The sequence below is a fragment of the Anticarsia gemmatalis genome, chromosome 23 (genome assembly GCF_050436995.1).
Source record: "Anticarsia gemmatalis isolate Benzon Research Colony breed Stoneville strain chromosome 23, ilAntGemm2 primary, whole genome shotgun sequence".
Lineage (NCBI taxonomy): Eukaryota > Metazoa > Arthropoda > Insecta > Lepidoptera > Erebidae > Anticarsia > Anticarsia gemmatalis.
In genome coordinates this window covers 8,341,585-8,365,756 of record NC_134767.1, presented here as the reverse complement: position 1 = coordinate 8,365,756, position 24,172 = coordinate 8,341,585, and the positions used below count along the sequence as shown (strand labels likewise).

Genomic DNA, 24,172 nt, shown 5'->3' with positions numbered 1-24,172 from the left:
AAGCTGTTGTTTTTAAATATTGAATATTTCATATTTCTCACGATGTAAGAACAGGTTTTATTGTAAGTCTGATCTATGAAATTGCTTAAATTTTAATCAAAATCAAATATTAATTTAGGTACAATCTTTGGCTCTCATAAGAGACGAGACGATAAGACTTACAGTCCGTCCTAAAAAAAAATCTAGCTAGATTATTGTATGATCGAAAAAGGTATAAAGATTTTGTATTAAATAATTACGGTATTTTTTTATGAGAAATGACAGTAAGTTTCATCAACGCCAATTTTTTCACATTTCAAGTGGCATAAGGAGTTTTCTGCACGAAAATAATAGGAAAATCGCATTTAACCACGTACAATATTCAATAACCAATACACTTCACAATTTAAACCAAAATTAATGTCTAAAACAAACTGATTTATTCCCATATTAATGGCTGTTTGTATTCAAAGCGTATTTAGGACTTATTTATGACAACCTTGAACAATATGGTGGAAAGGCGTGGTTCTTGATTTAGAGTCGAATGTTACTAAAATAGGACCTAAATGCTAAGGCTAATACTATAACTATACTATAATATGAGCAAATTCCTTTACCATAAGCCCTACCACTGTCCTAATTTCCCCTTTAAATTACTTAAATCCGTTTAGTAGCTTTTTCGACAAATACTTAAATATAGACACTCTTTCAAATGTTCGCAATTATAATATAAGTAGGACACGCATAGGCCATTATTAAGTATATTTTTATGTTTAGGGCCCGATTTCACAACCTCTGGATAAGCACCTGATAGCTTTTCATATACAATTTTATTTTGAACTTGGCTATATCACTTTTTTCTCTGAGTATGTTTGTCAGTTATTTGGTAACCATAGTAGGTACAAGCTCTGCTTAGTTTGGTATCAAATGACTGAGTGCGAGGTGTCCAATGATATTAATTTCCCTATGTCAGTTTTCAATTGATATATTTACTTATTACTTTATCGAGCAGATAACTTATCTCACACTTATTCATAACCTGTGAAACTGGCCTTACGTATAAAACAAAAAGTTTCCAATTCTATCTATATTAAAAGTCTTTCAAATCACCAAACACGTAGTTATAACACTCATAATTTGTCGGCATGCTAACGAAACACATGCATTTCCGCATCGGGCATCTTCGGGCCTCGTCGGGCAACATCGGGCGCATACCTATGCCAGTCGCATCGCTATAAAACGCGCCTAATTAACTATATATGGATGCTGTTTTAACTGTTTATGTGTGTTTCCATTGGTGCACGGGAAAATTGAGCTTTTAGATAAGAAAATGCTTTCCCATATATAAGGAAAAGTCTTTTCGTAGATGCATTGATTGTTTCATTGATGTTTATGAGATAGTTATATTACACTAGCCATCACATACAATTATACATAAAGAATAACAGACTTAGCACGGCGAAGTAGGCACACCAAATGTTCGGAAAATATTCTAATTTTCTTAGTTATCAATGACACTAAAAGATCAATTAATTATATAGTCTTTCGTTCCTAGGAGGTCTTTATTTAAAAAAACATAAATCTTTCCTTAAAATCAGATCGTTTCATGTTTACTACCGAATCACACCAAAACTACCTACTGAACGGACACTTATGAAATTTGCAGCAAATCTATATTTTAGATTAACATATGATACTTTTACAACTGGACATCTTTTAACGTGGTCAAAGTCGCGGTCAGTAGCTAGTTTTAACTATAAAATGGACACGCACACTCAAATCGTAAAATCACCAAGTGTTTTCAACATAAAAATAAATTTCATCACATTTTAGATGATTTCCGTAAACCTATCGGTTACCTTTGATTTAAATAAGTTATTTATTATAACCATATACTATATGGTTGCACAATATAATATAAACTATATGGCATATAGTTTATATTATATTGTGCAACCGTAATTGGTGTTTTAATTGAAACTTGATTGAAATCATACATACTGTAGTTTACTGCTCAATTTGTTACATCCTGTATATTTTATTACAACTTCCGTAGTGATTTAATTTTGTATACAATATTTACAAACATACAAACAGACATGAAGACAGACAAAAAAAAGATTAATTATAATATTTGATGCGATAGATAGGCACTAGAAATGGTGATTGAACAGAGCTTAGAAGTTTAGTTAATCCCGCAAATATATTAAAAGGACCGATTGCAGATATTGATTGTTATAACCACTAACAAATACTTAAGAAAATAAGCATCGCAATCTTATTAATTAGTTAAAATCGTGTTTTAGTATTTTCGTATTTTAGTAATAGTATTTTATCGGAAATGTTGTTTAAAGAGTTTAAAACGTTGCTATTTTAACACGCATATCACCTTAAAATAGTAACAAAAGTAAATAAATGTATGATTATCACAGTCTCAATATTCGACTATTTTTTTATTCTCACTAGATTTAACCCTGAAAAGAAATGCGACCTAAAACTCTCAGGCAAACACAATATTTTGTACTCGGCCTTCGACAAACGATGTTGTGACGGAGACTCGAACGTGTTGCTATTAATAAGTGTATGTGCGTAGTACTAGACCGAAAGCGTTGTTTACCTACTTCTAGATAGTTTCTAGGTTAGATGAAAGTTATGTTTGGTTAGAGTTGACTTGTTTGATAACTCTTTCATCGTTTAATTCGTATTTTCATATGAATATCGTTGTAAAACTGCAGTTTACAAGGTTTTACTCCTACTAATATTATAAATGCGAAAGTTTATGAGAAAGTTTGTATGTATGGATGTTTGTTACTCTTTTACACAAATGCTACTGAATCGATTACAATGAAATTTGGTATGTAGGTAGCTGAAAACCCAGAATAACACATAGGCTACTTTTTTTTCCGGAGTTCTCGAGGGATCGGGATTTACACGGGAAGGGTTTCCACGCAGACGAAGTCTTGGGCGGCCTCTAGTAGTTTAATATACCCATAGGCGCCAGCAGAGGTGTATAAAACACATCCGTGTTTTGCTATTAATATTGTTAATCCGTGTAATAGGGGGCAAGCCTATTGCTATTACAGTGGCTTTTATTTGCTCGACCCGGGAATCGAACCCGAGATCTCATGATCAGCAGTCGGTTATACTATCGACTGTGTAACTAAGGCAGTTATTGGTTGAGGCATAATTTCCGCACTTTGAACAACTTAATTTATGCTTAAACTGTTCATGTACCTATGATAAATGTAAGTAAACTGTCTGTCACGCTTTCATGGTTAAACTGCTGAACAAAAAAGATTATAAATTATGGTATAGTTATAATCGGAATTATATAAATACATGTACTTATGTATTATTGCGATGCACCGCTAGTTTTCATCCATTCATCCATGTGTGGTTAGTAATCAACATAGTATCAATGTAGTTCAAGTCGCCTGAAGTCTTTTGACATGGCTTAACAACTGTTATCTTAATTGACAACAATCGAAACGTTTCTTACGTGCCCTCCGAAGCACGTTCAGCTTTAATACCATGCTGCCACCGATCTACAGAGAACACTAAGGCTCCTTAACCCATTAATCGTTTACCGCATATAAAAAACAAATCACTTTTTAGTGAAACGTTTTATTTTTGACAAGACATTGTGATCAAGCTTTGCATGCCTGAAAGATCTTAACATGGGTAGTTCTTGGAGGAATCTCTGCAAAGTCTTCACTCGCATTTGGCCAGCGTAGTGGACTCGAGCCCTAGCCCCTGTCTCAATCCGGGAGTAGACCCTAGCCCAGCAGTGGGACAGTATTTGTTTATTTATTTACTGTAAAACTGAGAACTCTATCACAAAAAAATATTATCTGCGCAAATACTACTGCACACAAAATCGCGTCGCCGAAAATAGCCCGAGGTGTCAACGTGCGAATAATTCTAAATATTTAGCACAGATTGTTTAGAAACATTTATGTATTGAGATGTTTTTTAAGAGAAAATTGTCTATTTTGGGATTATGGTGTGATTGTTAGGTGGGACGGTGGACATAGTAAAACTGTATGTGGCTTGGAAAGAAACAAAAAAAAAGCTAGCTGAATATTATTGTACATTTAATTTTTAATGACGTCAAAAATTTTCTAGTTCATTGGAGTCAATTAATTTTATGAAACCGATCATCCTTCTTCTGAGTAAGAACGCAAATCAACTTGTGTTTCAATTTCCACACCATTACAATTAACTTAACTGGAAACAAAACCTGTATCTACTCATTACTTTAACTAGATATTCTAAGCAATAATAATTAACCAATTAAATTAACAACATCCCTTTACTGTTTGAATTATATCCGTGATAATTCACGATACTTCACGAAGATTGTGTAAAATAACGATCGTTCGTTAACGCATTTAACGAAGTATTTCCTTTAAATAAACATTTCGTGGGATTTTATAGGATTCGTAAAGAATAACAACATGAATTGATAGTGGTTATGCACCTGGCTAGCGTTGCCAGGTTGCCAAACCTAATAGCCGGACAGACCAGCCTGTTTGGCCGGACACTTGGTTAAAAAAGCCGGACACCCTATATTATTTAGGTTTTTGTCTTAGTATTAATAGGTACGACAATTTTTTTTTAATGTAAAATCAAGTCTTTTTGTTTACGCTCGGCGGCAGTGCTTGTTTGCGAAATGTAAAAAGCCTAACAAAAGCCGGACAAGACGGACACCGTTTATTTTAGCCGGACATGCAATCAAAAAGCCTAATTATGTCCGGCTTTATCCGGACGCCTGGCAACGCTACACCTGGCTATAGATCGCATTGGTTGTTAATTAGAAATAATATGAGCATCTGGTCGTAAAGTATTACTTGTTTGAAAGATCTTTCTTGATTACTCAGAGATGATATGAGTTTCAATTAGGATAGACATGATTAGAATCGGTTTAGTCGTTTCGTAGATTGTTTCCTACAAGAAACCTCTTTAATATAATTAGTTTCTGGGTCTAAAGGGAAATTTAGAAGCCATCTCTTGCCTTGTTTGAGATAGCGGTTAAAATATTGACGTTTAGTGGAAAAAGGGTAGAGGAGAGGAGAGAGAGAGTCCTTAATTATAGAATTCGAAGAAAAAAGAATACTAAAAACTTATGATTTTAATCTATCAACGCACAGCCCAAACTACTGGACGGATCGGGCTGAAATTTGGCATGCAAGTAGATGTTAGACGTACGCATCCGCTAAGAAAGGATTTTGATCAATTCTACCCCCAAGGGTATAAAATAGGGGATGAAAGTTTGTACAATAATTCTGTCCTAAGTCACGAACCGGTCGAAGTCGCGAGCAGAAGCTAGTGTAGTATAAAACAGTCGAAACTATGTTTAAAGCATGTTTATATATATGTATGTGTGCATTGATCGGTGAAACCTTGGTCAGTGTAGTTCTATTACCATTGACCTGCTTACACGCTTTACTAAAGACGGGGTTGTAGCACAAGCTGTAAAATATTGTGAGATATACTATTTCCTTAGTGCATGGTTAGGATTCGATTATATTGGAATTATTCGTTAAAATGACAAGGTTTTTGCTCTGTTTCAAATGAATGTATAATAAAGTAAATAACCTTATTTTTTACCTTTAATGTCATAAAAAACTGTCATAAGATGCAAATGCGACAGAAACTGTTAATTATTATTTAATTAACTATTCGCTTTTTCCAAGGGTTTTAATACTTACCTAGGTCTTCTATATTTAGCTTTTCATGTAAGATGTAGAGATAAGTTCCTGTTCGTATATTGTTTGTGCAGTGCAAAATAGTTTAGTGAGAGAAATGTCCTAAAAATATTTATTTTAAGTGGGCTTAAAATAAATAACCCGTATTCTAAACTAGGCAACTTTATAAATTTCATTTTACCAAAGAATTCAATCAAAAATCCTACAATCATGTGATGCTAGACATGACAGAAGTAGCTAAATCGTCACGAGAGGTAATTGAACTGGTATACCGACGTTTGTCGCCAAAATATGTACAAACAAAAATAAAACTCACGTGGGCAAAGAAACCTGATAAATAAATACCAATAAAATACCATATAATCGTTACAGATGTTTTTGTAAAACTGTTTTTAATGTTAATTTATTGGTGTATTTTTTGTTATAAGAGAGTGTACGTAATGGTTCTTTTGCATTTGTAATTTTTGCGAGTGTGTTTATTTATAAAAGTTTTGATACAGACTATTTCATGTTTGTACTTGTGTGTTACTTTTAAAACTTTTAATACAGCCACGGCCTATTCCATGTACATTTAATTAAAATTAAAACAAATATATAAAAAATATTGCCATGTGATTTTTAAGCGACTCCAAAAGGAGAAACGTTTTCAATTTGGTCTGTATTTCTTTATATATATGTAGACCGATTCCGTTTAAGTTTAAGATGTACGCGATTCTTTACATTGGCTTACCCCTAGTTTCTGGGTACATTTAACGTTAGTTTATCTATTCAATAGCGTTTTTTATATGAGTTTAAACGCTATTGAATAGATAAACTACCGCTGAATGTACCTCAGAAGCCGGGGGTTAGTAGCCTTTATTATTATCAATATGTAATTGAAAACACTTGACGACCGATAAAATGGCCAGTGAATAAGTTCTTTCAATTTCTTGGATTGAAAATGTTTTGCTTGCAATGCGTCATACGTGCTAATTAGTTAGCTCAAAAGAAATGACTAAATGTGCTTTAAAGCTTTGATACAGTTCACACATTTATGTTATCGTAAATATTTTGAGAAAATTATCAAATGAAACATACATATCTCTTGCAAGTCACTTCGGTCTTTGATATGAAATAATTATATTTCAGTACAGATGAATTCAGATCTTATTTATGTGAGTACTTTGGCAAAAAATAAATTTCAGGTTTGGCTCGGAAAAAGTGAAATCCATGATTTAAAAGGAACTTCTAATTTCTGCCAGTAGAGAAAAACAAATTTAATTAAAGTTAGATATACGTTTCTGCTAATCTCATTCAGTCATTCTATTTTCTAAGGGACCAATTTTGAGATAGCGATACCCTTCCATAAAAGAAAAACATTTCCGAAATCGATCCACGCGTCTTTGAGTAATTGGGGAACCTACTCTTTTTCGGAAGCCACGTTAAATTGTGGGCCCCGGCTGTCATTTTCGAAGATCTCTGACAGTCGTTAACAGACGGTTGAAAGTCTCCTGCCAGCCTTAACGAAGGGTATCGTGTTATAACCCAAGTTACTGGGTTGTGGAGGTCAGATAGGTAGGCGCTCCATGTAAAATACTGGTATCCAGCTGCATCCGGTGAGACTGGAAGCCGACTCCAACACAGTTTGGAACAAACGCTAAGCTAATATATACTCTTTTATTATAATGGCAGAATATAAGCAAAAAAAATAGCTTTCCAAAATTTATTTCACGTAGCTTTAAAATATCTTCAATAAGTATATCTCCTATTGGACTTAAGCCCTTATTCCATTACTCCATAAACTGGTGTTTACATCCAAAGCTGTCGTTTCATCCGGCGTGTATTTATTTATGAAGCCTCCGACTCTTTGTTACCAACGTAAATAATGATCATATCCGCTTTTAATTCTGTTTTCATGTACGTTTCCTGGTGTTAATGTGTACATTATTGATGTATTCTTAGCTTTGTCTGATCGATTATTCGGCGTTATATCGGTAAATCACGTCTATTCAATCAACACGGTATTGGCGGCTTAATGTAGAGATTTCATTAAAAATAGAAGATATACTCAGCTTAGCTCTAACTTTTTGTCGAGATTTTATGAAAATAAATGGTTATACTACCGGAAAAATACCTAATCTTTATGATAATTTTATTATTTAACAAAAACCTTTCAGCCCCTTTCAGTAAAAGATCAAACAGATATCAACGATAAAACTTTTAATAAATTGTATTATGAAGGGTTTAGTTTTGATTTTAGTAGTACTCTATCAAAATTCAATAAACAATCAAATTAGTTGTTTAGGTCAAAATTGAAAAAGGGGGTTTAGGAAAAGGGTGGCCTACAAACTTGAACTAAAGCTTCTTATTACCCATACACATAAAAAAATGCGTCCTCTCAAAAATGCAGGTTAAGTTCCAAAAATGTAATATTTCAATTGACTATACGCGATTTAGATACTACGATTGAATGTAACGCTACAACATAAACAACTAATAATATGTATAAAACAAATTCTTCAATAATATTTTCCTCCTATTCAGGGTTTCCCCTACATATTTTCTTCAATAAAAATACAAACTTACGACAGACTTGAAAGTACCGTGACATACCGAGGTGTCAACTTCATACAGTTATATTAAACTAATTACCTATTGTTTTAAGTTTCTAAAACGTAATGTGGCGCCAGTACCGTATTCGTTATGACATACATATTGATTATAATTATGTCTAAGAATAAGGCTTTTCCCGTGACTTTACTTGTGAAGAAAAATTTAGATACATTATCAGCGGTACTGATCATATACTTATATTTTGTTGTTATGCTAAATTTTATGATCATCTAGGATATTTTTAGAATCTTATTCCTTGTATTTGATTTTATTAATGAGAACAATAGCAAGTCGACTTTATAAGCGACTTATTTTTACAGTCGTTTCAAGTGAAAAAGTGATTTTTGTGTTTTTTTTTTTCATGATGATGACTTAATGATAGCAAAAACCTCAAACTTGGAGTCATTTTCACTAGATTATAAATCGACTATGGAGAATTTTAATTACTCATTACATAAAGCAATCTTGTATTGACAATTCTTTCTTTAACAGAAAAAACCTTAACAAAGAATAAAAACCTTCCTCTCACCTTTATTATAAAAACAAACTCAATAATCTCGTTTTTATATAACAAAACGTTTATATAAAAATAACAGTATTGAATGGAAATGCATACAAATGACTAATGCTTATAAGAACAATCTATAACAATCATTGTTCTAACGATAGTTTATACGCGAGAGATGAGAGCCATTGTCGAGTTGACCGTTGAGAGAAAAACGTCTGTGAAAATGTAGAGATTAATAGGTAATTTATTATAAAATTTTCTTATTATTAGTTTTAATTTTCTCTAATGTCTCAAAAAACTGGATGGATCGGTGATGCTTTTAACAAAGGTCAGGTGCGTAGTTTAATATGTATGGATGTGAATGTAGCAAGGGAAGTTTGTAAGGATCGTACCAAGTGGTGTTTCTTACTGTCTGCCAATCCCATTGCGAGATAAATGCCCTAGAAAGACATACATCGGTGATATCCTTCAAATATTTGAGATGCGAAGTACTCGTACCCATTGGTACAAACTTTCGCTTTTATATCAGAAGAATATAAATGTAGATCTTTAGGTATGCTTTATTTGTGTTTGTGTATATTTGCAGCTTAATGTCTAACACTTTTAGGTAAATCTATTTATGTACAATGGCGTTGTAAGACCTAACTGAGCCAAGCCTGACTGAAGCATTGGCGAACTGCTAGCTTTTATTTAGTTTTATGAATGACTTCTAGTATATGTCATGCCTTGTTTTTCATGGAACTTTCTTTCCTAACCTTTCTTTCTCTTTGTTCCAGCATACACGAGCGGCCTCTAAATCCCCCAAGTGATACATAAGCCGTGTATATGTGTGAGAAGAAGCTGCACGAGGAAGCCGTGGAGAAGAGCGTCGACAAGATGACCAACATCACACCGGAGACCAGGATCATGATGATGAGGAACAATGATGGAAGGAACACTTATAGACGACAGGTTTGTTGATTTAATTTGTTTATAGCAAAACACAGCTTTAAAATAAAAGTTCTTTTTGTGATTTTCTTTTAAACAAATTTTTTATTTTATGAAAAACTCGTGAAGTTTAAAATGTACGCACCATGTATTGAGCGTTTAGTTCGCCATTACATAACAAACCACTTGATTTTGCCCTCATTTAATCCAATCATCAAACTTAGTTGTAGCTATGATTTAGTGTTGAACAGTTGATATTTAGTGATATATCACGATGGGCCTTGGAATTAGTAATTAAACGCCATCTAGCTGTGAACACCTAAACTATAAAGTCTCGCCAGTCCCGAATCACATTATTTACATTTATAAATCTTTAAAATACACCTGTACAAATAAAAAAGTGAATTAAACCTTAATAACACTCTTACTAAGTCAGGTAGAAGCTGTTTAAGTTACAACCGGGATACCACTGAAGGTTCTATCAAAATCTCTTATTTTTTGGCCAGAAAAGCTGTCAAAATTTAAAACATAACCGTAAAACAAAATGTCTATGACTGTGAACACATCTATAAAAGTAATAAATCCTATTTTACTTAAACACTAATCATTAAAACATTTATAATATAATCAAACGCATAGAAAGGCCCAAAGCCAGTGAACTAAAGTCTATTTCGAACAGGGAAACGTAAATAAGATTTAAAAATCCGGAAAATACCATAAACCTATTTTGACTCGCTTTTATGACGATTGAATTTAGAACGTCAAAATAACTTGCCACCTGGCAAACATTATAAATAACTAAGTCATTTTTTTACAATTTTTTTTACAAAGTAACACCGACTTCAAAGCAAGGTGTCACTTTATAATAGTTAGACAAGTTAGTAGAGAACCCAGTCAAGCACGATTTTGTTGCGTATTTTTTGCAAAACAAAGTAGCTGTATCCATCAAATCACCGTCAGCTGCATAAAAATACGTCACTGATGTTTTAAATTTTGTATACCTCCTCTAGCCGCGAAGAGTCTCTACTAAGTTGTTGGACTATGAAACAAAGACAACCATATTATCAATTTATACTAAATATGACGCATTTTAAAGATATTTAAAAAACTAGTCGTCTTATCTGGATCAAATTTCAATAGGACTACATGGGAACTATCACTTTTCAGACAGAGAAAAACCATCAAAATAACTAAGTTGTTATATACGAAACATTAGAAGTAATACAGACCAAATGAGAACTTATTCTTTTTTGAAGTCGGTTAATAACATCACCTGGCGATCATAATAAATAACTAACTCATAAATCATAATAACTATAATTAAATTAAAATAATAAGTTATTAAAATATAATCAATTTCAAAATAACACATTCGCTTTACAATTCGTCAAATTCAGTGACATTAAATGGAGCCATCAATTTCACTTCACGCAAAAAGTAATCACGAAACCTTTTATTTAAAAGCCAATAAGGCTCAAACTCCTATAAACCGAAAGGAAATTTAAATTTGACATAAAACACATAGAGATCTACAGTTGTATTGAATCTTATTGCTTCTAAAATAAGGTTCATATTTGTTTGTACCTAAGGTTTGGTATATTTTGTATTCGGGGCTAGAATGTATGGCAGTGTGTCGGTTATTGACCTCTCTCTATGGTTCAGAAAGAGTAGGGTAGTACGGGATGTGCATCGAGGTCGATTGTTCAAAAATAGAATGGGGATGTTGAAATTCGAAGCAATTGTTTTTGGTACGTCTGAAATATTGTGTTCTGATTTTAAAGATTGATTCGTTCTGGCCGAAAATAGGTTTGTTATAGTTTTTTTATTCGTTGTTCTAAGGCATAAACAAAGTTGGTTTATGAGAAGAAAGGAATGACTAACCTTCCGAGACATCCTAAAAACTAGGTTTTCTAATAGAGCTAAGTTAAGTTATTAATATCTTTCGATAGAATTATATTTGTAGCTGCTATTTGGCTTGAAATTGTGAGTTAAAGCTGCTTAGTAAAATCCTTTTATGAGTAACATACTAGTAACAGTTATGAAGTAAAGAAAAAGTTAAATTAAGATTTTAATAACGAAAACTAAGAATTTTTATCCTTTGGCCTTACAAGTATTTTTTCGGAGAAACCTTCGCAGCTCTATAAAAAATGGGAACAGAATTTTATCAAAATTCCAAACATAATTGACAACAATTTAGATTGTAACAATTTAGATATAAAAAGTCATCCTAAATTGTGACAAAATTGAATTTCAAACATCTCTATTTTAATTTACCCATAAAAATATTTCCAAAACAATATCGACAAATAAAGTATCACCTCTATTCCCCCCATTGACACAAGTCGGAAACATTGATCGATTCAGCTGCGTGCCCTAACACCTATGTGTCTTGTACCTTTATGTGTAGTGTGTAATGTATAGACACCTTTACTTGTTTGGAAATATAACGATATTGTAGTAAAAGATGGGTTACTCGAACGTTAGATGTTTTATTAGAATTTATTGTATTGAAAATGGTTTTTCTTGGGATAAGCCATATTAATATTATTATTTACTAACTTTCCAGCAGTCCCTAGCTTCCAGTAGTTTTTAATATTATAAATGAGAAAGGTTGTGAGGATGTATGAATGTATGTATGGATGTATGTATGTTTCTATTGAACGGAACAACTACTGGATGGATTTTAATGAAATTTTATACACAGATAAACACATTGAATACTTTTAACCGCGGGTAATCTTTTTACGCGGACGAAGTGTATCTACATAGCAGCTGGTCTGAAAATTATAGATACAATGCTGCTTCATCAATGGCTAAGAATTTAAAAAAACGTACTTTTTGTCTTTCCAACCTTAAAACTTTCTTGAATTGCAATGTATCATCAAATAACAACACAGGAAAAGCCACAGGCAAGAGCTAGTGAATAATAATACTTATCTTTATAAGATTGGTCTTAATAACAGTTCAACAACAATTATCCATATAGAAAATTAATCTACACTCCATACTCTTCTTCGGTGGTCGCTACTTACCTTAAGGCTATGTGATCTACAAATTATATACATATGTACACCGGTAGTAATCATATAGATAAGTAATAGTTATCTATTACACACATGACACGCTCCAATTATTTAGGGGCCAATAAAAGAAAGCTGGCAAATGTTTTCGATTTTATTTTGCTGGCATGAATACTATTAATACGGCTTGCATCTATTCATTTATTAAATCTTAAAACAAAACTAGCAGGTATTACTAAAAATGATTGATTGATAGAGACATTCTTAAAGATTTAGAACATAGTTTTCACAATTAAACTAACTAAAAAAATATTTCTTAAAGAAAACTGTCCTTCCGAATATTCTCTTTTCCCACAATTATTTTTACTGGGCCAAGTATTGCAGGGTATAGCTTTTAAAACGAAATAAATACTTAATCCCTGTCTCATTCCGGAAAAAAACTCGGACCTGGTTGTGACTGTAACTGTTTTACATATTAATTCAAAAGTACGGAATGGCGGGTTCAGTATTCCTCTCACACTTGACCATTATTTTCAATATACACTTAGTATTAAAATATCGGTATCACAAAATTACTAGCAATTACCATCTAATAGTCCATTAATATAACAAATCTATGACATTAAAATTTGACAGGTGTCATTATAATTGACAGTTACGGCGCACCGTTTGAGACATCTGTTTTGACGTCCCAGATTCGATTCTCGAGTATAGTTATTTTAAATTTCCGCTATGCAAATTAGTAGTTTTGGAAATTGAGAAATAAATTAGGTAAAAGTAATTGTAGAATTCAATTGAAAAGATTATAAGGTTTTATGTAGGGTAGTATAACAAAACGGTTTTTAACACAATGCCTCTATGTAGAGCAAGGCATACAAAAATATTAACTAAGCGATGGATTTAATTTTTACATTTTCATTTTGACCAAATCCAAAAACATAATATTCAATTAGAAAAATATCAACGAAATTTCAGTCACCAACTAGATATTAGAGTTACAAAATCAGGCAAGAATCTAAACAAATTCTGGCTTACACTACACATGTACACACAAACAAACATACATACAAAAATATATACATAATATCACGCCTGTTATACCTAAAGGTGTAGGCAGGGGTGTATGAAATGCACCCACGTTTCGCTATCTATTATCCAAATATAAGTCCCATGTAATATAGTGAGACTATTATCCTTTGGCGGATAAGATACCAAACTCTGAGTAATTATAGTAAAAAAGCACTCACAAAGAAATTCTGAACACCATCTTCTATTTCAAAGACCATATTTTTCTGTTTCAAAAGACGAATGCTCCAAACTATAACCATCTCTTTCTCCCCCAGATCCTGGCAGCTCTCGCCGTCTCGCTCGGTCCGTTCGCCGCTGGCCTCAGTAAGGGCTACATGTCACCTGCCATCGCTTCCATGCAGGACTCCAGGAGTCATGACGGAGCCTTCACGGTCAGCGATCAGCAGGCCAGTTGGATCGCAAGCTTGAGTTTATTGGGTAGGTTGTACTAATTGTTTTATAGAATACTAGTGAATTCGTCTGCGGGGATTTTCGTTTTCCCTTTTTGCACAGAATTTTTTGTTGCTGTTCCACTCTAAAGCCACTATATAGATATATAGCCTTAGCCTTCCTTGGTAAATGGACTATACAACACAATAACGTATTTCAATTTAATTCGGTAGTTCCTGAGTTTAGTTTAGTCAAACAAACTCTTCAGCTTCATATTATAAGTATAGATTATTTCCCAAATAAACCAATTAAAAGCGACTAATAAGAAGCGATATGGAACTGTATTAGTATGACGAAAGCAACATGGCCAATCATCGATGTATACAAAGTTACGTATTTATTATTCACAAAAATATCGTATCTGGATCTAATTTATATGAAAGTACATGGAAAGCACCAATTTCTTTATTAGGATCTTTACCATAAAATAAATACAGACGAATATAAATCCTTCTTCTTCTTGTGAAGAAGATTTTAAGGTAAAAGAAAACACTATTTATCATGTGTACCAAATTTCGTTCTCCAGACTCATTACTCGTATTTCGTGATACGTGGACATACCAGCTTATGTGGTATGTCCTTAAGAATCAATAAAAACACAATAATGAGTAATAAAACCTATCTATAAGTGCACTTTATCGTAAGTGCTTTTAAATCGTTACACTTTAGAAGTTCAAATATATGTTCGTCATTGTCTCGCAAATGCATTTGTCATTAACCTTTTCGACTATGTCTATGTCGCTTATCTGAACTGGATTTCTCTTGGATAGGCACGTACCTTCTTCATGGTCCCTTACCATCGGGTGAGATGGGAAACAAATGCCGGATTCAATATTTAATTAAAAAATAATATTACATAGAGCAGTGATAGCCGAGTGGTATAAGTTGACACCTCCTACACAAGTGGTCGAACCCGAGGCAACACACCAATAACTTTTCGAAGTTATGTGTGTAGGTATTAGAAATAATTATCACTTGTTTCAACGGTGATGAAGGAGATCGTGATGCAACTGTTCTTTAGAACAGTGCTTGAAGGAATTAATAAGTTATCCTCCCACGCAAGTGGTTGCAAGTTTGAACCCGAAGCAACACACCAATGACTTTTCGAAGTTATGTGTGTATTAGAAACAATTAACATTTGTTCCAACAGTGAAAGAAAACATCGTGATGCAAACTTGTATGACTGAGAGTTCTTTAGAAACAGTGCTTAAAGGTATGCAAACTTCCCTAAACCGCAATTGGTGGACTTAAGACCTAACAACTGCTCCCTCATTCCGCGAAAAGACCCTTGCCCAGCAGTGGAACATTAACACATCAATTATTATTTAAATTAACATATTAAAGTTTTAAATTATGGTCTTATCACGTGCATCATTATCCTAGATTGTTGAGTTATCGTTGCATTAGTTTTTAACGATTATCGTCAGTTTATTGTACAAGTAGTTACAGTACTTACGTAAATAGGATCATTATTTATCCATTCATAAGATTTGAATGGGTTTACGTCATTACTCAGTATGAGTGATAATCTGTATGATTTTTAGCATTAAGTAGCGGTGAGCTGAAAAATAATCCTGGTAGTCGTTTTTAAGAAAAAATAATAATCATGTAGTTATTGTGATGTGCATGATTGTTCTTGCTTTTATAAAGTTGTACATTTAGCTTCCTGGTGTAATAAATTTATTAACCATTAATAAAATGTACCTGTAATAACCGTTAGCAAACTAAGTTTAAATAAACAAATGGACTAGATTTCCATTTTTTTACTTAGAAACTTATTTAATTTTTAAAGTCAACTCTTGCACAAAAACTGCTCTTGTGTCGGACTTTTACAAATATACAAACAACGCACACAGTACAACCAGTCCCGAAACAATTACTAGGGGATCGCATCGGAATCGAGCCCACGAACTCCTGACGCAATGATAGCGGCGTGGTGACCTGAACCACTGCGCTATGGGGGCAGTTAAATAAAAAAGGTCAGCATAGATGATCCATTTCAAAACGGCTTTTACGTCACAAAAATATGACATGTTCCCAAAACATTACCCTCTATTTTTCAAACCGGGTAAAAGCAGACAGATAAAGATCTGCTAATTAGATACTTCGTTTATTACTAATTAACCTTTTGAGAATTTTAACTAGTATAGGAATACTGTCGCCGAATGACGTCATAGTCCTTATCTTACGTGACGAGCTTCCTGTCGAATATAGTTAGATTTTAATGTATTTGAAGATATTTTTAGGTATATGGCAAATGGCTGGCCTCCGATTACATATGACTAACATTGTTAATGGTGAAAAGTGCGTTTATTCGTAGACAGACTTACACCTTTGAGTGTAACAGGCTAAATGTGATAAATAGGTAAATAAAAAATGTTGGCTTTAAGATCGAAATCAAATCACTCTTTCATTGTGGTGAAATACTGACGCTTATGATTGTTAAAGTTACATTCAATTAAATTATCGCCAGTTCGAAAATTAAAGCCTATGAGAAGAGCCACAAGCAAGCAAGTTTTTTGGACACGGCGTAGAGTGGTATAAGTATAGATTTTATTTCATGTTTCGACAATAAGATATCGATATTATTTTGCGTCACTGTAGACCGAGAACATAATAAAGGAAAATGTGTCATAAATAATTTACCTTTCCGAGGAATCGAACCTACCTCGCCCTTTGAAAAGAAGCTTTGCAAAACAATGTTTTCCGTCCTAATGATCACAACTTTAACAACTCTTTACAAACATACAAACAAATATTCTAAGACAATACCATCTATTACTATTAGCACTCGAAAGGCTCGTCAAACAATTATCAGCAAAGGTTCAGTTGTTTTCAAGCTGAGTATGCACAGACGGGCATACGTTTTAGAAGTAATTGCTTAAGTTAGCCAATGAGGAAGTCTATGTTTGTTTGTTTGTAAAACTGAGGAGTTAGAATGTTTGGTTTCTTGTTTTAGTTATGCAATTCATTATTTTGAAGGATGTAGGTAATGTCTATTGCATTAAAAGTAGGTAAATATTTGGTTTTTGTTTTGTGTCTAAAACTACTCAATGGAAGTAAGAACTTGTGTTGTAAAATTGCAATTTTACTTTAGGCCTAGGGTAATATTTTAGGTAAGCATTTAAAATGCACGTTTGTCGCAGTGACCGCGCCGCGAGTGGGGGGTTCAAATCCCACCCGGAACAAATATTTGTGTGATAAACACGAGTATTTGTTCTGTACCTGGTTTTCAAATAAATAAGAAGTGGAGACTAACCAATCTGTATAGAATTTTCTCATATACACAGTTTATTATTACTGTTATTAAGTTACACTATATTTTTTCTCACACAGTTTCCCCACGAACGTATATTGCAATAACAATGCACTCGAGTATTCGGCGATGTCAAAACAAATGAGAAGTGACACCGGGTCATTCACTGGAGCGATGACCTCAACAATGTATTGCACAATCACTGTTTTTGATTTTTATAGGGTCGATAATACGGAAAACGAGGTTTATCCATCTTCCTGATAATATTCTACCTATATGCAAAATATTGTGAGGATAGATGAGTGTCGAAAAAATACTACTTTTAATGAACGAATTTTAATGAAGTATGACACACAGATAGTCTGTAACCTAAAATAACACTTAACATTTTTTACCACAGAAAATCTTTTCACACGAACGGAAGTTAGTTTAGTGAATTTTAACTACAATTCGGTAAGTTCTGATTGATGTGAAAGTCTAGACATTGAATTAATAAGGCTTGTATTTTTTATAAAAATATCAAATTAGTTATTTATTTATCATTGCCTCGAAAACCTTTTAACGGTATAAGAGTAACTGGGGATACATAGTCTTTAGCATTTCAGGTTTAATAGTTTTGGTCACAATAACAGGATCATTGTTTAGAAGTTACAGGTGAAATCGGGTTAATTATTTAATTAAATTCCAGGCGATACCAAAATCCTTTCTGTACATAGAAGCCTACAATATATTAAAATACATAGGCTGCAGTTAATCCCGTGAAAATGATGATCTAATTTTTAAACGCTTGCAGCCAAGAACCGTTAACAAACTATTAATACAGTCAAGAATATCGATGCTAATTAATCGATAACTCGTAATGAGTCACGTAATACTAACCACACGCATTGACTCAGCTGCCCGGCTTCTGTTCTATGTAACTTGATGTTATCCGGCTTTTCTTAGATATTTGCAACTTAGTCATTTATCTTCTATTAATTTATTGAAGTGGTCCCGAATTTTCCGGATTATAATTGTATTATCGAGTTTGTATGCAAGTGATGTCTGTCTGTCTGTCTCTCTGTCTGTCTGTCTGTTTCTCTGTCTGTTTCTCTGTATGTCTCTCTGTATGTCTCTCTCTGTCTGTCTGCCTGCATGTCTATTGGCTACGTTTTCGATTGTTAATTTGGCAATATTAGCCATCCCTGGGTACATCAGTATCGATTAGGGGTCGAACTGGTCACCAAAGCCACCACAATCGGTTGGAGAGAGATCATTGTTATATTTTAACTAGAATAGAAGAAGGCAGAATTAGAAAACTAACTTTGACTGCATGCCATTAATCGTGAGTCTAGTTTAGAAAAATCAACCTAAACCCTTTTAATTGGGACATTTTTAAGAATTTTAAGCTGAAATTAACTGAAGACAATACAAAAACATCAAAACATAGTTCATTCATTTTTATATCGTAAAATATCAATAACACTTACTTAAACAGTCTATAAAGCAGTACATACAAACTACAAACATACAAAATATTACGAGAACATTTCACATGCAATCTCAAACAGCGATTGATCATCATAATCCGATGATATAATATTTCAAGTCAACAACCTCCCATTCACACAGTCGTACAATAAACTCTTGCACATACATACATACAAACATATTAATATGATACATGAGTATAAGGTCTGAAACAGAATTGTGCATATTTCGAATACCTAAGACATTTAATTTTAAAACCCAAACTTGATTCGTTTTAGCAATTTCGTTACTGTAATGTGACAGACAGACACCCGAGTATCTAGAGTTTAACATTTAGAATGCCAATCTAGTTCCCAATGGGTTCGCTTCTTGTTGCATTGAAATAACAAATATTTTGACAATCGGATATAAAAAGCGAGATTTTTTTTTCATTTCTGTCATAGGCTAAGGTGTAAGCAGAAGTATGATATATATTAGGTCGGGAAACAGTTTTTTTTGTATTTTATTACAAGTTCATACATACTGTAATGCGAAAAGACTTTTTCCCCGACCTAATATGTAGATCCACCTACAATTCGCGAATTTGCAAGTTAGTCCCATGTAATAGGGGGCGAGCCTATTGCCATATACCAAACTCTGGAATGATAATTGTAAATAATTAATTTCTAATTGTAATTTTTATGAGAACATAATTCTACAAAAATCTCTTTCACTCAAGTCTCAAATACGCACACAGCCTAACGTATAACAAGACACTCTCAAAACAGTTGAGCGTATAAATCAGAGCTCGCACTAAATCACACCGTGCGAAAACACAGAGCAAACTTCACCTAACAATTACCTTGTCTTCACCTCATATTTAAAATAGTCGGTTAATGTACACTGTACGAAATAGGGAAGGGAATAAAATTGATAGGTAATTTTTTGATATCGATTTGTAAAATGAGCTATTGAATTGGATTTTATGTATTTTTGTATACTTACTTTTAACTGGAATGCTGTATTTAAATGCGCCTTTTAGGTTTAAATTTAAACAGCTTTTTACTATTTATAACAGTAAGTAAAGAATAGCAAAAAAAAGTAAGTCAATAAAAAAATACATGCATAGAGGAAATTTTAGCTGTAATTAAAAACTTATGCAATGGGGAGCGTTTGAGCCCTTGTAAAATTTTAGTAAATCTTGATTATTCCCTGAAGTAAAATGTCATGTAGTTGAACTGTAACTTTTTTCAAGAACTATTAAAAAAAACGCTATCTTTCAGGATGTCTTATATCAATTTTCTATACAGTTCTGCATGTGACTAAACATAAATATAGCGTTGTCATGGTAATAATTTACATCGACCGATAACATCTGCGCTGTGAATATATATATATGTTTGTAAGTGTGGATTTGTGTATGTATGTATGTATGTATATATGTTTGTTTGTTTGTTACAACTTCGCGAAAACAACTAGTTGGCGCATTTTAATGCTTTTTGGTACACTGCTAGCTTAGAACTTGGATTACCGTATATATAGGATACTTCCAGAAATCGTTTCATGCGGACAAAGTCGCGGTAAGAAGCTAGTTTTCAAAGTAGCGGTACAGTGTCTTAAGAAATTATCAATTAATTAATCTTTATATCCTGTACTGACCATGAAAACTATTAATTATAGATCAGTCTGATAAAATAGAGTCTTCGTATATTTTATAGAAAATAACATTATTACCCCGTTATTAAATTAATAATCTTTGACGGCCTCCGTGGAGCGGTGGTTAAGATGGTCGCCACGCAGCGTGACAGCAGCCTACCAGTGTGACGGAAGGTTGTGGGTTCGATTTCCACACGGAAGAAATATTTGTGCGATCCACAAATAGTTGTTTCAGCGGTTTAGATATGAAAACAATCTAGCGTTTTTCAAATTTACAAACGCAGCAAAGCCACCCCAATTACTTAGTTTGCCATACCTGACAATACATGACTCTGTTCAAGTAAAAAGAAACTTCAAATATAAATTTTCAGAAAATTTTAATATTAGGTATTATGGTATCGATAGTAGTTTTTTCAATCGAAAAAACTACTATCGACAACTACACACGTCCCGTCCCTAACTCCCAAATAACGATAACTCGCGTACGGTCGGCAAACAAACTGTAGTTTTTACTAAACCACTGCTCAATGTTTTAACAGTTCGTTCATTAAATGAGGTAATTCTATATAAAAAGCTTAAAAGTTTCGCGAAACGTTTATTTTTAAAGATTTGTAATGAAAGAATACTGTGTTTAGTTTAAACGAAACGTGAGATTTCACGTGTTGTAGACGTATGTTTTGTATGTAGATGAAAACACCATGATTTTCCCTTAACAAAAGTTTGAGAATGTGTATGGGTTGTTCCCCATTTTGCGTATTATATGTTATTTCTCAAAACTTGTGGTAAAAAGTTTCTTGTCGGTTCTTCTAACTGGCTCTATTACTCAAACTGGTAGACAATTTATTAACTGACAAATTAACTATTAAAGTTCCTTAAATATTCATAAAAATATATGTATATTATTGCTCTTTACATGTCAAATACCAATTTAAAACTATCTTAACCAGAAAAAAGTTTGGCGTAGCATTAAACTGTATTTAAAGACGATAACTTTGGAAATAACTCAAAATTATTATTTTTAATCTTAAGCAATATAAAAAGTTTTAAACAAAAAAATCTTCATTGACTGTCCTAAATATTTTCAAGCATGGACTAACGGTACAGTAAATAATAGGGTTGGATCAGTACAATCTATCACGTCCATTATTATACGGTGTTTATAATAACAATAATTGTAGTTGTTTTGATGGTAAATAATTGTGAAGATTGATAGGAGATCCGATGGTATGGATACATAGTTAAGTGGTTAATGTGGTCACCTCGTCTCAGTTACCGTCGTGCTGTTGTAATGGGTTCCAATCTTAACTAGGGAAATTATTGATAAACGTACATATGCATGCATCATCATCAGTTAAGCCTTTCTTCCAACTATGTTGGAGTTGGCTTCCAGTGTCACGGGTTACAGCTGAATACCAGTATTCTACATGTTATATTATTAGGAAAACATATCTTATTAACATTATAAACGCGAACGTTAATAATAACAATTGATGATTATTTGTTACTCCTTCACTACAAAACTACTAAACAGATTTCAATTATATTTTGCTCACTAAAGTTTATAGTCTGGATTATCACATAGGATCTTTACCCCGATACATCTCACCGCGGGGAAAAGCTATACATATAGAAAATTTCTTAATGTTTAAGAAGTTTTCATTCCAAAAATCCTACACCCGCACTTGGCCAGCGTGGCCAGCCAGCTTAACCACATCCTCATTCTGGCAAAAACCCTTGTCCAGCACTGGAATATTAATGGGTTATATTTATTATTAATATATTCCTTCTTTCTATGGATTCATTTCCACCCTACAAAGTACTAATCTCAGCATATCTGCCAATGCAAAATAACTCAATAATTAAAACATGACAGGTTTATTAGCAGCGACAAGGGACCAGGTTTTCAATTAACAACAACTGAATAAACGTTGTTGACATAAATATTACTTGAGATAATTAAACACATTCATTTCTTATTCATTGTTTCAAATCAATTTGATTATTTGAATATTTATTAAGGGTTTATTATAGTTATTGAGATTGAGGTAAATGATTGTGTTGATTTCGATATGATATTGAAACTATTTTACATTTTGTCAGGTGTAATTTCAGTCAGATTTGTTTATCTTTAGTTGTTTTAACTACATAATTTATGAAATACATCAAACTTAGTCCACGAATGGATGAAAGTATTGTAATATCAAAGAAAATAATTATCCTCAAACTCTAAATCTGATCTGTTTTTTTAGATGTTATATTTGCTGAAGAATAATTAACACTTTTTGATACCTTAGATTTAATTATCTAACTAAGAAATTAAATACAACCTCAATAAGCATTAGCCCAAAGTTTGGGCCCCAAACATTAAACACATACATATTATTAAACCCAATAAATGTGATTTCCTTAATTAACAAAGTGCACAAAGTAAACCGGGTAATCTTTTAAGAACCATAGGTATAACCTAACTATTTCTACCTCTACATTTCGTTATAACATTTTCAAAAACACAATTTCGCAAGCTTAAATGCAAATGCAACAGCGTACGTCAAAGAGTCGATATCTATGACGTTTTGGGCCCAAGGCTCGGGCCCTTTAGCGCCTTGTTCGCCATAAAAGGACTGGTCTAATAACCGTTGAGCAACTTGTGTTACACGGTACTGTGTCTTGTAAATAATTGTTTGTTTTGATTTGAAATTACTACTATTAATCTAGGAGTCAGTCGCGATTGTTGGATAAACTATGTATTTATAACAGTCGTACGAAGTATATCAAGAATGTATCCAGATATTTATGAAGTACATCCACGTTTAAAAATGTACAATATGTAAAAATGAATCCCTATTTGCTGACCCGGCAAACGTTGTTTTGCCATAAAAATTAAATAAAAAAACATTGTCCAGCGGACAAAATTGTGAATCTAAACCATTCTCAGATCCCCTTGAACACACACAAAAAATTTCATCAAAATCGGTCCAGTCGTTTAAGAGAAGTTCAGTGACATACACACTTACAGAAGAATGATATATATATAAAGATTAAAGAACGGGGATGATGCTACGGAGGAAAAAATCATTTTTGAATTATTTATTTATTAAAAATCGGCAGTTAGGCAATACGAAGTTACGGGGTCAGCTAGTGTACAATATTAATCTCATATTATATGGGGCGAGCCTCTTGCTATTTACCGGGCGTTTTTCCGAACTTCAGGTGAAATCAATAATTATTAAAAATTATACAAATACTTCAATGGCTCTTGTTTACCCGGAATCGAACCCGAGGTTCTAAAGACTACAGTGAGGTACATTTAGCGGTAGTTTATCTATTCAACAGCGTTTAAGCACATATAAAAATGACCGTTCCAATAGATCAACTTCCGCTAAATGCGCTTCAGAAACCGGGCAATTGGCAATCGACACAACATTTGCTAAACACGTCCTTAAAATGCAGTTTTTCTATCATCATCTTTACCAATCATGGCTACCGTTTACCATCATTAAAGACACCATAAAACCATCATTATATGTTTAGCAATACATCCTGCGAGCTAGATCGATAA

The 24,172-nt window shown here is 33.1% G+C and overlaps 1 protein-coding gene across 3 annotated transcripts in view; it reads left to right on the top strand.

Moving 5' to 3' along the window:
- The window catches only part of LOC142983163 (facilitated trehalose transporter Tret1-like), a 129,301-nt gene that overhangs the window by 83,781 nt on the left and 21,348 nt on the right, over positions 1-24,172 (top strand). For 2 of the 3 annotated variants that reach the window (XM_076130038.1, XM_076130039.1), the window contains 2 exons: positions 9,564-9,738; positions 14,078-14,240. In XM_076130038.1, coding sequence (XP_075986153.1) covers positions 9,613-9,738; positions 14,078-14,240 — 289 coding nt within the window. In that variant the 5' untranslated portion in view covers positions 9,564-9,612. Of the gene's footprint in view, positions 1-8,964; positions 9,027-9,563; positions 9,739-14,077; positions 14,241-24,172 lie in introns of those variants that run through there. The other variant, XM_076130040.1, reaches the window with a different exon arrangement.